Source organism: Acanthopagrus latus, chromosome 17 (genome assembly GCF_904848185.1).
Source record: "Acanthopagrus latus isolate v.2019 chromosome 17, fAcaLat1.1, whole genome shotgun sequence".
In the NCBI taxonomy this organism is placed as follows: Eukaryota; Metazoa; Chordata; class Actinopteri; order Spariformes; family Sparidae; genus Acanthopagrus; species Acanthopagrus latus.
Genome location: NC_051055.1, coordinates 25,986,624 through 26,003,985, shown reverse-complemented (window position 1 = coordinate 26,003,985; position 17,362 = coordinate 25,986,624). Strand labels below are relative to the sequence as shown.

At 39.5% G+C, this 17,362-nt stretch overlaps 2 protein-coding genes across 5 annotated transcripts; both read left to right on the top strand.

Annotated features, from left to right (window-relative positions):
* Positions 1-2,067: 2,067 nt before the first annotated feature.
* LOC119006257 (interleukin-21 receptor-like) lies at positions 2,068-7,341 on the top strand. The gene is made up of 8 exons (XM_037074765.1): positions 2,068-2,158; positions 3,049-3,172; positions 3,275-3,447; positions 4,333-4,484; positions 4,576-4,744; positions 5,011-5,107; positions 5,189-5,273; positions 6,151-7,341. The coding sequence occupies exons 1-8, from the start codon at positions 2,089-2,091 to the stop codon at positions 6,688-6,690; spliced, it is 1,410 nt and encodes a 469-aa protein (XP_036930660.1). The 5' UTR covers positions 2,068-2,088; the 3' UTR covers positions 6,691-7,341.
* A 439-nt stretch (positions 7,342-7,780) lies between these two features.
* LOC119006634 lies at positions 7,781-16,960 on the top strand. Of its 4 annotated transcripts, none has more exons than XM_037075541.1 (8): positions 7,781-7,912; positions 8,122-8,488; positions 8,646-8,918; positions 12,534-12,639; positions 13,491-13,738; positions 14,293-14,501; positions 15,177-15,336; positions 15,451-16,960. In XM_037075541.1, exons 2-8 carry the CDS (start codon positions 8,131-8,133, stop codon positions 15,633-15,635), a joined length of 1,539 nt encoding a protein of 512 aa, XP_036931436.1. In that variant the 5' UTR covers positions 7,781-7,912; positions 8,122-8,130; the 3' UTR covers positions 15,636-16,960. The 4 variants fall into 4 exon arrangements, with proteins under 4 accessions (XP_036931436.1, XP_036931437.1, XP_036931438.1 ...); XM_037075542.1 differs by having other exon boundaries at positions 7,784-7,890; XM_037075543.1 differs by having other exon boundaries at positions 7,798-7,912; positions 8,175-8,488.
* Positions 16,961-17,362: the final 402 nt, after the last annotated feature.

The following is a 17,362-nucleotide window of genomic DNA, read 5'->3' as shown; positions in this document are numbered from 1 at the left end:
CATACGTGACTCATCATCAAGCTGATGAAAAATCCATCTGAGGTGACTCAGATCAGGCCATGTTTTCAAGTTTTATCCACCTTAGATTTAGTCTTGTTCATCATCTTCCCTATGCTGGAAGACGTGGGGGCGACCTGATAAAACACACATTACCTTGAGTAAACTTGCAGATCTCCCTGGGTTTGAATGTTGATAATGTGAGTACACAACTCAACACAACTAAATCACAAAGGTGTAGTTATTTTTAGACATTTTAATACAGAATTGATGTACATTATACTTTTAAAAGATGTCGTAACTGTTTGGATTGAGAACAGCAATTCATTCTACAGTGCAGGTGCCACCAAATGCACAGTCAGCCTTCGCTGCGGAGGAGATATAAGTGTGTATCATCTGCATCAAACAATATATTCAATATATTGTGTACATTAATTGTGTGACCAGGGGGTAGCATATGTCATGTCATGTCATTATCCGTAACCGCTTATCCCTTTCCATGGGGTCACGGGGTGTTGCTGCTGGAGCCAATCCCAGCCTTGTCTCAGGGCGAGGGCAGGGTACTCCCTGGACAAGGGGGTAGCATATAAAATGTGAAAAAGAATATGGAACAGATTCAGCATTGTAGGTACACTCCAAGAAAACATGAAAAGACCTGATGCACATGATGGTTTGTTACACATAACCATCTGGAGAAGAGCCAAAACTATGAGTTAAATGGCCGGCCCTTCTAAAGATTGATTGGCAGGTGATTGTAAGAACCGTCTGTCTGTCATAGGCTGTTATAGGCTCACTTCAACCAATCAAATCAACAGTCGAAGAGGGGATGGCTCTTTCAAATGTTCCAGTTTTCTCTGTTTTTCTCTGAAATTTCAGTGTTGAGTTGTGAATGTTAAGGAATTACATATTTTCGGGTCAGTCACTTTTCCTAGCTGCTGCCGTTTTTGTCAGCATTTGCAAGCAGATGAAAAATGTCTAAGAATAAATTATTGGGGAATATTGGTGAGTGCAGTCTGGGTCTCCCATATGAATAAGGGCAGACGTATGGCATGGCAACTATGTGTGTCATATGTCATGTAGTTTGCAGTTACCACAGACCAATCTCAGCTGAAAACACCAAATGAGGAAATGTTTAATGGAAGAACTTGTTCATCAGTCTCATAAGGAGGAATGAGGAAGTTGGGTGAACTTCTTCAGAACAGTATTATTGTGTAGAATGCCTGCATAACATACATAGAAAGAGAAAGTGGTGCAGAAGAAAAGTACTTATTCATGACTCTACTGACAGTTAATGATCATTTAACATGACAAACTTTGTTCAGCTAACACAATCTGCCAATTGGATCACAGGATGATTGTGGAAGATGTACCTCTGTATGTCGATGTAGATATTACACACACACACACACACACGCACACACACACACACACACACACACACACACACACACACACACACACACACACACACACACACAAAAGGAAAAAAAACATTTCCAGTTAAAGTATTCATTTAGCACATTAATAATGTCTTTGCTGTATTTCTTACCATATGAATGCTATTTTTCATTGGGATATATTACATGTTTGTATGTTGTTGTATGTTTATACATTATAAACAGGCTCTTTTAATGCATAAATACATTAAAAGAGCCTGAATTGTTTCACTGCCACTCTGAGCAAAAGCATGTGTCTAAACCAAAAGCCAAAATGTTAAAAGAAAAAAAACCTGTGACGTAATAAAGGTTTGAGACTTCCTGTGATGCAGCCAGTGATAAGTTAAACCTCAGCTCCATGTCTCATTCACTCTTTGACACATCAACAGCAGCAGAACATCCCCTGAGGTAATAGCACTTTTCCATCCACTCCACCAAATAGCACGTATGACAAATCTAGATCTTTTTCAAATAACCTGAACTTGAATTTTGTTATTTAATTTGTGAATTTGTTAACACAGGTGTATGTTACAAAAAGGTTCATTCCTGTCACTGAAAATGTCTTGTGTTACAGAGCTAGTTGCTATCCAAAGAGACTATATGAAGAAATGTTTTTTATTAATATCAGCAGAGTGATACTCATAGCCACGAAGACATGAAGCATCTGTCGCTCCTGTTGGTGAGTTGGTGCTCCAGCATCCTTGCAGTGACCAGCAGCGTCAAAGGTAATGTTCTCTTGTCCGCACACACCGAGGCTTCGTTTATGAACTTGTTTGATGGGAAATGTTTTAGTAAGGCAGCCTGAGGCTTTTATATGTCTTTTGGCCCGTTTTCACTTTATCATATTATCTCCTTTTGTGAACAGTTAACTTTACTGTCATACATTCCAGTCATCAACGATCACAGTGGGCTGAAAGGAAACTATAGAAAAGTCGTGTGGGATTTCATACCTTCTTACTATCATGTAATCTGTCATCTGTGATTGGCATTTGAGAAATACTGTAGTGTTAAGAATCTAGGCGAGTTTACTCATTTACTGTACTCAAGAAGAATTTTGATGTACTTTTCTAAGTTTATACTTCTATTGAAACATTTTAATCCAGCACATTTATCCAACAGCTGGACTGGCTGGCTGCTTCACAAATTAAATAACTAAGTAACTTAATTAAAGCAATTAAATGTATAAAACACTACAGATTTAACTTGAAGCTCCAACCTTTTCTGCTTGTCACCCCTGAAAAAGCTAAATTTAGTTTGGGTTATAAAAATTCTGATGTCTGTGAGTTGTAAGCAGCATCACCTGTCATTTTTCATTTTTCTTCAGAGACTACGTTCCAGGTAGCAGACAAAATACCAAAGTGACATTATTCTATAGCCATTATATGTGCTTTCAACGTTTACTGCACAATGATACATTACAGAAAAAACCTTGTCCAAGAATGGGATCTGAATTCTTCTTCACTGACTGCATTGCTCAGTATTTGAGTACATCATCTTCTTATGTTGGTGTTGTACACATGTATGGATAACATGCAATTTCAGGAAATGTTTTTTGCTGTATCATAATTTGTGTCAAAACTTACCTAACAATAATGTTTTCTTCCCACTTTTGCAGTTGATGGAAAATGTTTGACTGACTATCGGGTCACAGTTACCTGTGTGTTGAACATCACTGGTAATCCTCAAGAACAGCCTGTCAACAGCCTGAAATTCACTCTCTATGATTATTATGATAAGCGGTGCGTGATTAAATAAAAACATGACATTCTTCTTATTAATTTCTGTTTGTGTTTGTGCCATAAACAAATGATAATCTTCTATTATTTTTTTCGAATCCTTAGGAAGGAGGAGATCTCTTGTCCAGTTGAGGTGATGAGTGAGAGTCAGAGCTACGTCTGTAAACTCAAGAATGACTCTGATACTTTTGACAGTGATGATTCATATGTCATCAAACTTTGTCATGAATCTGGCTGCTACAATGTAACAAAAGAGCCTTTTCAACCATGTGTGAACAGTAAGTATGACCTAATTATCATAATTGTATAAATAATTGACTTTCATGTGTTTTGATGTTGTTGTTTGCATACATGAGATGTCTACATGATCATGCATTGTTAAAAGGACAAAACATTGTAGGAAATATTGATATTCGAAAGTATGGTACCTTTATTAATCAGGAGAGACACAAAATAACAATCATTTGGTGTGTTCGTTGCACAATGTCCTGCATGTCTTTTAGTGAGTTTAAAGGATAAGTTCACCAAAAACGTATTTTCACCTTCATAGTCTAACAAAACATTTCTGGGGCTTCACAGCAAAACAGCATTGCAACATTTTCTTGAACAACTGAATTACTGGAGCCTAGTATCACAATTATAATCAGTTTAAAAGTCCAATCAGAGTGAAAATACCCAAACCAAATTAAAGTTGTAGTACTTCATCTTTTTAAGAGAATTTGACATCGATGAGGATAGATATCATTTTCAGGGACCAGCGAGCTGTTTAAACACTTGTCAAAAGATAGATAAGATAAAATATAGAATAGATCAAATATCCAAAGAGGAAAAGAAATGTATGATGTAGAATCACCATTGCATATCACTCAGTTGGTCCAATCAAATTCCTTTTACTAACACCAACACCTTATAATCCCATCCTATGGAACCTGAAATCTTCAACCAGAATGATTTCAGTCAGATTGAAGAAATATTTGTCTGTCAAATTTCTGTCTGTCTTGTCAGTGTAAACATTGCTATTTTGTTGCTGTGAAGCTCCAGAATTATTTATTTATCCTCTGAAATCCTCCTCCACTGGCATGCGGGTGAGCATGAGGACAACATTTTAATTTCTGGTTGAACTGCTCCTTTAATATATGATTTCTGTTCATGTTTGTCACCAGTTCAGCTGACACCACCACTTATAACCGAGGTCCAACAAACACCAGAGACGATTAACATCTCTTGGATAAATGGATATGAAGACCACGTGTACCTTCGCGATGTGCCTACCTACGAACTCTTACTTGAATCATCTTTAAAGGGGGAGAGCAAAGTAAGATCCATTCTTATAACTTGAACAACACGTTTTGCTATAATAAGAAACAGCAGTAAACACACATTGGATTGTTTCGATCTTTTCTCAGACTCTTCGTTCCAATTCCCAACGAATGTCTGAATCAGTTCAAAGATCACAGCTTAAAGAAGGTGCTACATATTGTATCAAAGTGAAATCTATTGTTCATTTTGATGTTTATGAGGGAACTTGGAGTGAATGGAGTCCATCAACATGCATACAAAATGGTGCAGGAGAAGGTAAGGTGCCACTTTTTCTTCAGTACAAAGGCTTCATGGTGCTAATTGTTAATTATGCATGTAAATGTACTGATATGAAAGGATTCTTAAAGTCTTCTGTGTGCTGCATTAGAATGTCTCAGTAATGTCAAGAGAGTGTTTTTATTGCATGACTGATGAACAATCATCTCGGAATCAAACAGATAATTCATGGACATCACCTAGACTTACAGTCATCTCTGTACTATGACTCACTAATTCTGTATTATTTCATGATACTTTCTCAGAACAAGATAATATATTAGTCATTTTGACCAAAACTCTGGGCCCACTGTGTGTGGCTATTGGAGTCCTGCTGTTTGTATTCTACAGTCCTGCTGTGAGGTATGAGGCAACTGCACTTTGAAGTGTCTACCTACATAAAAAGCTGCACACCTGATAATGATTTCATGATTTGTTCGCCAGAATGAAGATAAAAACTCTGTCCCACACACCGTCGCCTGCCCCGTTCTTCAAAACACTTTTTCAGCAACATGAAGGCAATCTCCAGGTGAGGTGGTGACACAGTCTCCTGTCTAACTGCCTTGTTCCTAATGACTTCCACCCAGTCAGACTCAGATTAGTCATAAATTAGATGAAAAATACCAGAGTCCCGAGGATGAAGTAAGGGCTCTCTCAACCTGGGGGAAGACGCTGCTTTGCAGTCTGATGATAGAGCACTAAAACAATGTCTGCTCATCATCTTTTGTCCAAAGGGGTCACCAGAATCAACAATTTAACATGAAAGTTTCTGTAGCAGCTTTAAAATTCTCAAATTTCCCAATAATTCTCAAGACGTTTCAGTTAAAACTGTGTGTGTCAGCTGAGGTTGCAACAGGAAAAGGAAGGATGATCTTCAAAATCCAAACTTGCAATGTGTAAGAATTCAAATCTGTCGAGTAATAATGAAAGCAGATAAGGTCTAGCATATCACATATGTGGAGTTTCTCCGGGGTAGGACGAAGTCGCAGCTGCAAAGACATCTTGAGACTGCAACAACCTGTAAAAACATATATATTTTTTTCTACGTTTTGAAAAGTGCCCATGAAATTCAATTATCTGAAATGCAATCTTTTGGTGAACTTTTTCCTTTAGCAAGATAATTAAAACTATGACCTGCCTACAAGAAAAGTCGGGGGGGTTCATCCTCCTGGCACCATGAATAAATACACCAGATTTCATGGAAAGCTATCCTGTAATTGCAGAGATATTTAAGTTGGGACCAAAGCGTTGGACCGACCAACTACCAGATCATCATGGCGTGTAACATATTGAAGGGATTATATCAATAATCATATTAAGTATATGGTGTGTAACATGTGCTACAGTGAGAATGATTCTTCCATCTTTGTCTCACCTTATGTATCACTGTGCCACTGTATTTGCAGGAATGGCTTTCACCTCAAGGCCAAATTATGCTAACATACAAACCTGAGGAGATCTTGACCCTTGATTGCGTGATCGCTTCACCAAAACCAACAAGAAAGGACCCAGAGGAGAACCAGGTCTTCAGCATCCCTGCAGTAACACAACTGGCATTCACTCAGTGTCCAAGCTCCTATGTTGGTCTACCCGTGATACATGAGGCCCCTCCGCCCATGACTATGGTGTGTCCATCAGACATGTCTTACACTCAGCTCCCTTGCTCTGTCTGGGGGGTTGGCTTTGGAGCAGTCCAAGTTGCCTCCTCTCCACCTGAAGACATCCTCAGCATCAGCAGTGCAGACTCTGGCTGCACCTTTGAGGACCTGACCCAAAGCCCAGAGTGCAGTGTCCCAAACAGTCCTGCTGATGACAGCCCACCACCATGCATCGGCACTGATTACTGCATCCTCAATAAAACAGCAGAGGGTTTTGCTCCTGTTTTAGTGTCCAAAGGAAGCAGCGTAAATGTTCCACCTGATTCCCTGCAAGAGGTGAAGAGCTAGAATAAGAAGTGAGTCTGTCCGTTGGTTTGTGCAAAGCAAAAGTCACAAGACTAATGATGCTGATCATAATAGCTGTATATTGCATTGCAGGAAACTTTATATCACGCTTACTGTATGTTTTGCAATCCAGATAGTACTTCATAGCTAGCCAGTGCAGGTTTCTGTGATTGTTTGCCTTGAATTCACTGCACCATCATTCCCCTGACATCACACTCAGGGTGGGGAGCTTGAAAGGATAATATTGTGTTCCAGTTTAGAAGTTGTGTAAACGTCAGGAATCTGACAAAATGCTGGCCGCCTGGTGAGTACGGTTTATGTAAAGCAGGCTTCTGCCATGGCTAATTTGATAACGTAACACTTGGCACATTTGCCAGACTGACTGCAGCATGAAACGACGTGAATGTGCTTAATTTTTTACCTTAGCTGTCTATGATACAATGTTTTTGGGTTTTTATATTATGCATAGTTGATTTTATTTTTCATTAACGGGGCATTTTATCATCTCTGAATTCAAAATTACAGCAGTCCAATGCTTGAAGATATTCCATGGACCACCATGCATCTTTAAATTGTTTGTTTTTATCAGTGCAGTGGAAACTAGAGACATGTTGCCTGGATGAGGCTGCCTGGCACTGCTGCTGAATTTAACAGAATGAGTCAAAAATGTGTTTCTTTATTATCAATAAAGAATTATCTCAATAGTATTTTTTCTATTAATTTCTTCATTAATTTTAGTAAATACATCAGTTATACTGTATGTATACGTTCTATATGTGTCTGTACACAAATGCAAAATTTTAACTTGTGGTCTCAGACTTCTTGATTTACATGTACATACCTTTTGTTTTTTATCTGTCATTTAGTCTGGTGAAATTATTATTATTTTTGTTACTATTGTTATTACAGTTGTTGCTGTTATTTTTATTATAGTCTGATATGATGGCTCTGCTCATTTTCACCATTGCTTCTTATCAAATAAACCAAATCTAGCACGTGAGCTTGGTTCAGCCACACTGGCTGCAGTTCCGCAACAATCCGGTAGTTGGCGGTATTGCAGCTCTTCCGCCTCCCGAGCTCAACGACACATGTAAACAAACAGTAGAAGAAGAAAAAGGGGGGCTAGCAACGGTCCTCAGCAACTTAGACGTTAGAGCCGTTAACCTCCAGTGTGTTTTTATCTCTGAGCTCGACAACGTTTCAGTGAGTGTTCAGACACTAAACTGTGGGTATTTTTTTCTTTATTTCTTGAGAATATTTTTGTGTCGTTGTTGTTTTGGTGTGTCGCTGGCAACTGAGCGAAACCGCGAGAGCAGAAGTCCAGTTGTCATCTTCACAGTGTGTGTGTGTGTGTGTGTGTGTGTGTGTGTGTGTGTGTGTGTGTGTGTGTGTGTGTGTGTGTGTGTGTGTGTGTGTTTGTGCTCGCTCGGTCAGTGAGTAACAATGAGTCAGAGTCGTGGTTACACCGCGTCTGGCTCTCCTCAAAGGTTACACACCGAGGACGAGACCCTGGCCATAGAGCACGCCATCAGGGCGGCTGTAAACACGGTGATGGACGTGATCTACAGCGCCTGTAACCGCAGAGTGCAGGAGTACCAGCGGATGGTGGCCGACAGGGACGCGGAGATAAGGAGGCTGGAGTGCAAGTTGGAGAAACGTGAGAGTGAGCTGCAGGTGTTGCGGCTGGAGGTCGGCGGGAGGCAGCCTGCTGAGGGTGAGCTCACCTGTCCGGCCACGTCTCATGATGACAGGGAAAGAAGCGCAGGTGAAGCTGTGAAAAGTTCCAGTAACGAGCACTGTGGTGAGCACAGCGACATCAGTCCACATCACATGTATGAGGTTCAGTATGTGGGGAGGCAACAGACGACATTGCATTTCCCCCCCTGCAGAGCTGCATGTCTCTGTGTGGTCAGGAAGTCCGCCCACTCATTTTTCTATTCATCTATCTGTTTGATCAGCTGTAGGTGCGGAACCACCCACACAAGTTTCCCCCAAGTGCCATGACACCACCGAGGCCTTCCCCCACCAACATGCCCAGCCTGAGAATCATTCTTGGGAGGAGGGTGAAGGGGCAGCTGGAGCCTTCGGGTGCCTCACCCCCCTGGTGAAAGAGGAGCCTTCTGACATGGAGACGGTCATCAAATGGGAAGTGTGTGAGGGGATTTTGCTGGACCAGCCGCAGGGTCAACGAGGAGCTGAATATCAGCACAAAGAAAAACCTGCAAGGAAAGGTTAGCTCAGCACACTGCCGCCATCCTCCAGTGCTGGTGGAGTCATGAATAAGTTCAAGCTTTCTTTTGGGTCTTCAATGTCAAATCTGTCAAACGCAGATGAGTAGAGAAAGGCTATAATGTCAACTATAAATAACAAGATGAACGTGATCTGAAGGATATCAATGTTGTGATCTGCAATCAGTTGATTTTGAAAAGGAAAATGTTAATTAGTAGGTGGTTGAACTTTTCTCCCACGGTGCTTGAAGATGTTAGTCACCTGTGGTTGGTAAGCTGGTAAATGAGCCTTGAGCCCCCTGAATGACTTGGGGGGGTGTGTCAGGGTCTCAGCATGTTTCAGTTTGAAGTTATCAGATGATCTTACATCATCTGAAACCCCCTCTAGGGTGGCATCTGACAATTTCAGTTAACCTGTAACCTTTTATACAACTTTGTTTCACTTTTAAAGTGACTACTTCTGTCACTTTTCATGTTCCTAAGTGAGCGTGAAATCACACATGCACGCTTTTTTGAAAACACAGAAAGTCTGTTTCATATATGAGGCTTCTCACCCCTCTACATGTACAGACAAACACGTCTGTCCTTTGACGTTGTCAGAAGACTTGTCGTGCAGCTGAGTTCATTTTAACTTTTTGTATCGGCGACAGATCAATTCTGTGTAATCGGCAAGTATAGTAACAATGATAAACTTTATTTACACAGCACCTTTCAAAACAGAGTTACAAAGTGCTTGGCAGACCTGAATGAAACACAAAGCAAATGAAATAAGCCAAAAGCTCTAGAAACACAACACAGCAAACACAGAATGTCATCGAGCAAAAAGGGGATGAACTTTAATCCTCTATGGTACTGTGTTGCAGGCGATGAACCCATTTTCTGGCCTGTCACATCTACACAATGCGTCCCTTTGAAGGATGCGATACCTTAAAAGAGCGGGAAGACCATAAGGAACGAATAACAATGTTTTAATTTGTCACATGACCATCCATCTTGAGAGCCCTTTGCCCAGACTTTTTCAAAGAAAACAGCTTTGCCAATTTGCTCCAAAAAAGTGGCTGAAAACATAATTTCCTGGCCCTTTTCCATCATGAAAAAAATGTATGCACACTCATAGGTGAGTAAACTTTATTTTTTTTATAGCTTAATGCAATTTAATTGCTCATTAAATAGTGGAAACTTGTTAAAATGCAATGGTTACCTTGAGGCAAGAACGTACCATGAATCACCATGGCAGCATGAAATGTTGGTAGTGTGTGTTATAATCTTTGTGTTTTATTATTATTATTATTATTATTATTATTATTATTATTATTATTATTATTATTATTTTATCCTTTTTTTTTAAATATATATTTTCCTCCATTTACAGAATGAATTCAGTGTTGTTCTATGCCCCTTTAAGGAAGAAGAGGGTAGAAATCGCTCTTCCACTAGAGCATAATGAGGATGAATGTGAATTAAATAGTAATGAAGATGAGCTGCAAGAATACTTGCCAGGAGAATTTTAGACTGATGAGGAGGATGAGAGTGAGAATCAGGATGAGGATGAGAGCAGTGAGAGTGCAATTACAGAGACATGTATTTCTAGTACAGTATAAGATAGGGTGTACTGTAAAAAGTAGTCATGATTAATTGTTCTTTATGCTTTTATTGAATGAAGTTGCAGATTGCCTTGGCAATGAAAGGAAGGTCATGAGGAGGAGAGGAAGACCATCCACCAATGTCGACCTGGCTGAGAAGAGGCTAAGAGGCCCTACTACACCAGTGTTTGCACCAGCTGTGCATCAGGACAAAACCGGCCATTGGCCTATTTGGGTAGAGAAGAAGGGCCCTAGAAGAAAGAAACCCTAGCTGTAAGGGTATTGTGAAAGTTCAGTGCGCGAAGTGTGTGAGCTACCTGTGCTTCACACCAGAAAAAAACTGCTTTGTGCATTACCATAATCATTGAGGGGCGTTCATTCAAATGGTTTATTCCACAATGCCTACAGGAAACATTTAGACCAGAAACTATTTATGTTGCATTTAAATTTAAAATGGAATTAATTGTAACCTGTTGAAGTTTTTGGATATATTACACATGTTAATGAAATAAATGATGTTCAAATTGAAAATAAAAATCTCTTTTTCATTTACAATGTTGCCTACAGACAACAATCCCCAAATGCCCCCCCCCAAAAAAAAATCGATAAAATTTCTTTATATTATCTTTATCAGTCTATTTTAAGACTTAAAACACTCTGAACATTTTTTTCCTGACATAATGCGTACCATAGAGGGTTTAAAAGGTCAGTTTTCGAAAGTGATTTAAAAGATGCAACTCAGATCCCATCAGGCAGCTCATTCCAGAGTCTAGGAGCCCTCCCTGCAAAGGCCTGATCACCTGTGTGTATTAATCCAGACCTGAAATAACTAGGAGTGATGCATCAGAGGTGTCTCAGGTAACAGGAAGGGACATAAGGCAGCAAAATATCTGTTAAATCACTTGGAGCGAGGCCTCTCATGGCTCCATGAGTTATCAATAAAATCTTGAAATCAAGTTCTAAATGAAACATGTGAAAGTGCTGAACACAGATATACACTCATCTCATCGTGTCGTGATGTGATGACGCTGGAATGTGGAGACTGTACCCATAAGCCTTAGTTGCTGAAGCCAGTAGCCTGTCAGAGGCATGTCAGAGCAATTCAAAACAGTTTTCATAGCCACTACGTACAGTATTATGCACTTTATTAAAGGTATCAACAAATACAGAAGTGTTCACATCACATCTTTCTGTACTTTCTCTGTTAAATTTCAAAGACCCCATGCAACATTAGAAAGAATTAGCCAGGCACAATATAATGATTAATATATCGAATTATAAGACTTTGTAAAGCAAAGTAAGCCGCAGTTAAATGTACTCAGGTGCATGACATCAAAAAAAGTTCCAAAAATGTTATTTTACACACAACCTCACTGACTGTTCTGTTTACATGATAACAACTTCTCTCAGTTCAAGTAGCAAGTTGCTATTTCCTGTGTGAACTAGAGGTTAGTGCAGATTGCTGCCTTCGAAGTATCTGCTTTTGAGGATATGATGAAAGTATCAGAAACTACTACTGCAGCTGATGACAGTGGTTTTCGTTTATCAAACATCTCCCATCCCTGTGCAGCAGTGATGCAGCGTTGCACCGTCTTACCATGCTACATCTCTAATCTCTGACCTCATGTTGGGTGGTCAGAGGTTAAAGTCGACAGTTGACAACATGTTGCAGGCCTCAAAATAGGGTTGTAAGGAAGTCAGAGGATCACCAAAGGTCAGTCGGTATTATTGCTGATGCAAGATGAATTTCTGTAATCAATCGAATATTTGTTGACATTTTTCAGTCTGGATTAAAGTGGTGGACCAACCGACAAGAAGTATTCATCTCCTGCTCTTATGTTACTTTTCCCCCCATTGACCTTTTTTAATCTACCAGTGTTTTTGTAGTCAACACAAACAAGAAGTTTATTTTTACAAATGTTAACAATTGAAATACAATCATGGATCAAATCTGTTACACTCCTTATGAGCAGTTTGTTACACCATTTCAGATTTTGAATGCCAGTTTCAACAGTATTGAAATCTTATTTTGCAGACACGCAGGCTGAGGTTGAGGGAAAACCTGCTAATCCCCAGGTGAGCAAGTTGATGGCAACAGAGCATGAAGATGAGCGTGCTGACCATCTAAAAAGGAAAGGGAGGTACTGATCTTTACATCTTAATAGAATAATCAAAAGCACATACCGACTGTTTTATGAAACCCAGACTGACTTTTTTCAGAGAAGTGTCATGATTTTCAATTTCAGAGTCACGATTTGATGAGATTTTTTCATGTATTTTGTTTAACTTTCTTCTCAGCACTGACAGCCTTGCCATTGTTAGACTTTCACTTCTGGATTTGTAAGATCAGCAGCTGAGTCAAGTTCAAAAAACATTCACCAAAAATAAAGATTCACCATACTTTGGGGTTTCAACAGGGAAACAACAAAAGTATAACAGTCTGTTGAAAAGTTTGGTTTCTGAAATCTGTCCAAGTAAACCCTCTTCCAAAACAGTTTAATGGCAGATCTCTGAAAACGAGAGTAAACCCAACATCTCTGACCTCCAGTCAGTTGAGTGTCTGGAAGTGCAGCTGCAAGCTTCTGGTAAGCTAGCCGAGTCATCATTGAGGATGTTTTTTTCTGTCTCTCCTCAAGGATGTGCACTGGGCGAAGTTGGAGAGAAAGAAAAAAAGTACTGGGAGACTCATCAGTCTACTTTTTGTGATAGTTGTTAGAAGCTGAAAGCTCATTTTGATCAGGTTTCGATTTAGAATCAATCACAACCCCCCACCCACCCACCCATTGGACAGGAAAAGAGCTTTCTGTCACTGTAAATTGTTTTGAGTAGAGAGAAACTAAATCAGCAAATGTCCCAGATCCTGTGTTTGCATTGAATCCTCATTTTTAATTTGTCCAAAAAACTACTCTTGAAGTTCTGACAGTGGGCTTCATCAGACAAAAGTGACAGTTGATTCATATTTCCTGTTTCAAATTCTTTATTTTGAATCCAGAGAAAAAAACGGATGCCACCTGCCCGAGAGCGAAGAAGAGGAGGCTTTGGTGAAGAGAGCTTGTGTGACCCGGCCCTTTGCACCTAAAATAACTGCTCCAAAAGACACTGTGGCAGTTACTGGCTCACCACAGCCACAGAGGCAGAGCTTAAATGGCTCCCTGACTTCCAGTTTAAATGCACAGGAACCCCAGGCGTGTCAGCAGCAGACGTACATCACCATGTCAGCTCCACAACCCACGTGTGACCGTAAGAACTCAAATTTGTATTATACTTATTTTATATAAAATAGATTAAAGTCTGGGTATAAATCAGACACGGACTGCAAACAGATTTATGTTTATACTGCAATACTATAACGTCAAGTATTGGTTCACATGAAACTGTAGGAAGTCTGTAGGATTTAGGCCCAATTTGTTAAAATACTAGTTAATTTTTTCCGTTTTAAGAGGTTAGAGAGGTTGTAATATCTCCTCTCTCCCTCTCAAATGAATATTGAAAGCACAGAGTTAATTGTTTCCAGTTCTCTCATCTCTAGCTTTATCCAAAAAAGTAAAACAACATTTATCAGCCGCAAGTAGGTTGCATGCTGCCACCCAACAGTCATAGCTGGCATTGCTTCCTACTACTGACCTAATTAATCTGCAGACACGCACAAACAAACACAGCCTGTGCTAAACCGGGGCGAGCAGCTCCCAAGTGAGTAAACATCAAAGTAGATGACACTGGTGAATGCAAATCAATAATGGATAGTAAAATGTATTCCAGTAAGATGTTTTTTTTTAAATGTTCTTTCTTTAAAGCAATTCTCCTAGAGGTCCTCGTTTCACTTGAGACAATCAAACAACAGAACACGACTGTTCTTCAAATACTGCAGTCAGGAAACTCATCTGGAGTGCCGCTCTATGAACCTCCAGATGTCGGGTCGCTCCCCCTTCCGCTTCAGTCGGTGCAGGACTTGAGAAGTTTGGAGCAGAGGCTCTGCACTGAGCCAGAGCTGAAGAAAAAAATGGTAAGAGTCAAAGAGATGATTTCTGTAAAGCCATGAGGCTCACAGTGTCCCCCACACTCTTCGCATCCACTCATTTTCAAAACGTATCCTTTACCTGTATTGACTCCCAACATCAAAAATACATATTTTCCCTCTTTGTCGTGCTATTTATCCATCTAAAGGCTTCACCCGCCAACCGTATCACAGTGCAGACAGATGCATGCATCTACCAATGGACAAGAGGCTCAAGCTCCTGATTTCGCAGGATGTAAACATTAGTCGGCTGAGCTATGTTGTCAGCAAGCTTAGTAAATGCACATTTCCTGCTGCGTGGTGAGATGGCTGATGAGTGTAGTTCAGTAGACAGGAAATAGTTCCTGTATGAAACTAACCACGGATTATCTGGATTATCTTTAACAGTTTTATTCTTTCAAATGTGTTTTTTCTTTTTGGTGATATGCGAACCACATGTGGCATCTTGCTTCATTATATTAAAGAAAAGGCAGATATCATGATGACCAGTATCTCCAAAACTCTGCAGCTCACACCACAACAATCAGATGTTCAGGTGAACAGTTTAATGCTGAATTCAGGGCCCCAAACTGTATAAGTGTACCAAGTTTCATGTGTTTATAAAAGAACTGTCACATATCTTCTGGACTAATAACAGTTATATCTTCAATTGGCTCTCTGTAGATCTCATACCTGGGTCTTTCTGGAGGCATGACGACCAAAGAGAGTGTCTGGAGGATAATGGCCAAGCTTTTTACAAACACTTTGGCCACAAACATAAACTGGAGGGGAAGGAATAACAAGCAGAAGATCGAGAACCTCACCATCAAGAAAGTTATCCTCAGTGAGTATTCTTAGTTTCAAGAAGCAATGCCACCAAACCTGTGAGCATTATTCTGTAAACTATTACTCTGTATTACCTCTGCTAACATTTACCCTGCACCCTCTCCTCCTGCAGATGCAGTCAGGCAGAATTCATTCTGCAAGGATGCCATGGATGAGGAGATAGAGAGATATATGAAGCGCTGGCTGCAGCTGGCAGGAGACCGAGACGGAGGGAGGAAAAGAAGGGAGAAGTGCAAGGAAGCACACAGCATGCAGGATTACTGTGTGGATGACATGTTTACTCACGTGATGGAGTAGAACATTGTTCATCTGAAACACATAGTGTATATATCATGCAAACAAGCATGGTTATTATGATGAAGACACAGTGGGTCCCTGCAAAAAAAGGCACTAATCTCTTCAATGAATGTCCTCTTGACTGAATTTATATCTATTATAATATATATATATATATATTATATAACTTTCAAGTGATCTATAATAATGATAAAACTGCAACACACGAAAAACCAACAAAACAGGGCTGCAGCCATAAGAAGCATGCATGCATGCTAGAGATGGGACAAGGGACTGTATCGTGGATCATGAACATCCTCACATTAATGAACTGAAAAAGATATCTAACTCACTGACGTACAATCCCACACTGGTTATCTGATTTATTATAAATCGCCTAAGCCTGGTACAAAGGCTGACGTAAACGACAGGGAGATGAGTTTACCACAATTTGATCAGTCTTTATCTGTGCAGGATGACCTTATGAGTCACGATTACGTATTTAAGTCACTAAAAAACATGTTTGTCCTGTCTGTGTTGCAATACATATATAAGTTTCCTAACAAAATGTAAGGTCCAGTATGTTTTAGTGCAATTTTGATTTCTTTTGCTACGAATTTTCAAATGATTATCTGGAAAATATCACAATATCACATTTTCATATCATCCCGTGCCTAATGCAGACACACACAGCTCTACATTCACTCTTCCTTTTTATCAATCAAAGTGAGGAAGGAACTGATAGACACAAGCAAAACACAAAAATTTTCAGTTCCTTTTGCACTTTTACTGTTACTGTTGTCATTGCTAGCTCTTACACCTAAATTATGTATCTTATCTTGATGTTAGTTTTCATGTTATTATTATTATTATTATATTTATTTTTACACCAGAGAACGTGTTTATTGTACTCACTGTTAAAGGGCCTTACAATGAACATTGTTAAAGTGTTATTGAAGGAAATGTCATTTAGTGTTAAATAGTCTCTTATTATAAAGTATTATTCTCTCCCAGGTAATGCTTTGCATTTACTGTTGAATTGGTGATATCAGTACAGTCACAATAAGCACAATCACTCTTTTGTAATGCATTTTTATCCATTGCTGCCTTTGTATATATTGAAAAATGTCAGTTTATCAGTGATCTTGACGAAGATGTGTGAGAAGTTGTGGCATTTGAGTTTAATCTGCAGATGAAAACCATTTTCTTTTAAGCAGTTGTGGTTTAGCCTCATTTCTCGTCTGATTCATTGACGTGTTTGATATTATCTCGTGTTTCTGAACTGAACAAAAATAGTGCCATTTGTCAAACAAACTGCTTTTCTAAATAAAGTTTAGAAAACAGTATATCATACATTATTTAAGTTATTTCCAAATGTTCAGCAGAGGGATTGGGAACAGTTGTTCTTACTGTGGTAATATGAATGTTGTTATTTTCTTCCTTTTTCAATCTTCAGTCACATTTTATGAATGTAAGCAGTTGTGGAGCAGGTTTCGGTGACACCTAGAGAGGCATGCAGCAACACCAAATTTCAAAACCCAAGATTGGAACCTGGTATAAAAGGTCTTTTATGAGCCTGACACTGTTCCTGTTATTTTTCTTAGAAGCCTCGCTCAACACACGTCAACATAATCACCAACTCAGCACAGAAAAGATACTTTAAAAGATGAAAATCACAGTAGATCTGGTCATATTGACACCTGCAGTTATGTGAAAGGGTAGTATTCAGGACGAGCTGTGCAAGGTTT

Bases quoted from the DNA above. Each gene is read 5' to 3' on its own strand.
- LOC119006257 (XM_037074765.1), top strand. From the start codon at position 2,089: ATGAAGCATCTGTCGCTCCTGTTGGTGAGTTGGTGCTCCAGCATCCTT. The intron at 3,173-3,274 runs GTGCGTGATTAA...TCGAATCCTTAG, and splicing joins TATGATTATTATGATAAGCG to GAAGGAGGAGATCTCTTGTC. The intron at 4,485-4,575 runs GTAAGATCCATT...ATCTTTTCTCAG, and splicing joins CTTTAAAGGGGGAGAGCAAA to ACTCTTCGTTCCAATTCCCA.
- LOC119006634 (XM_037075541.1), top strand. From the start codon at position 8,131: ATGAGTCAGAGTCGTGGTTACACCGCGTCTGGCTCTCCTCAAAGGTTA. The intron at 8,919-12,533 runs GTTAGCTCAGCA...CTTATTTTGCAG, and splicing joins AGAAAAACCTGCAAGGAAAG to ACACGCAGGCTGAGGTTGAG. The intron at 15,337-15,450 runs GTGAGTATTCTT...CTCCTCCTGCAG, and splicing joins CATCAAGAAAGTTATCCTCA to ATGCAGTCAGGCAGAATTCA.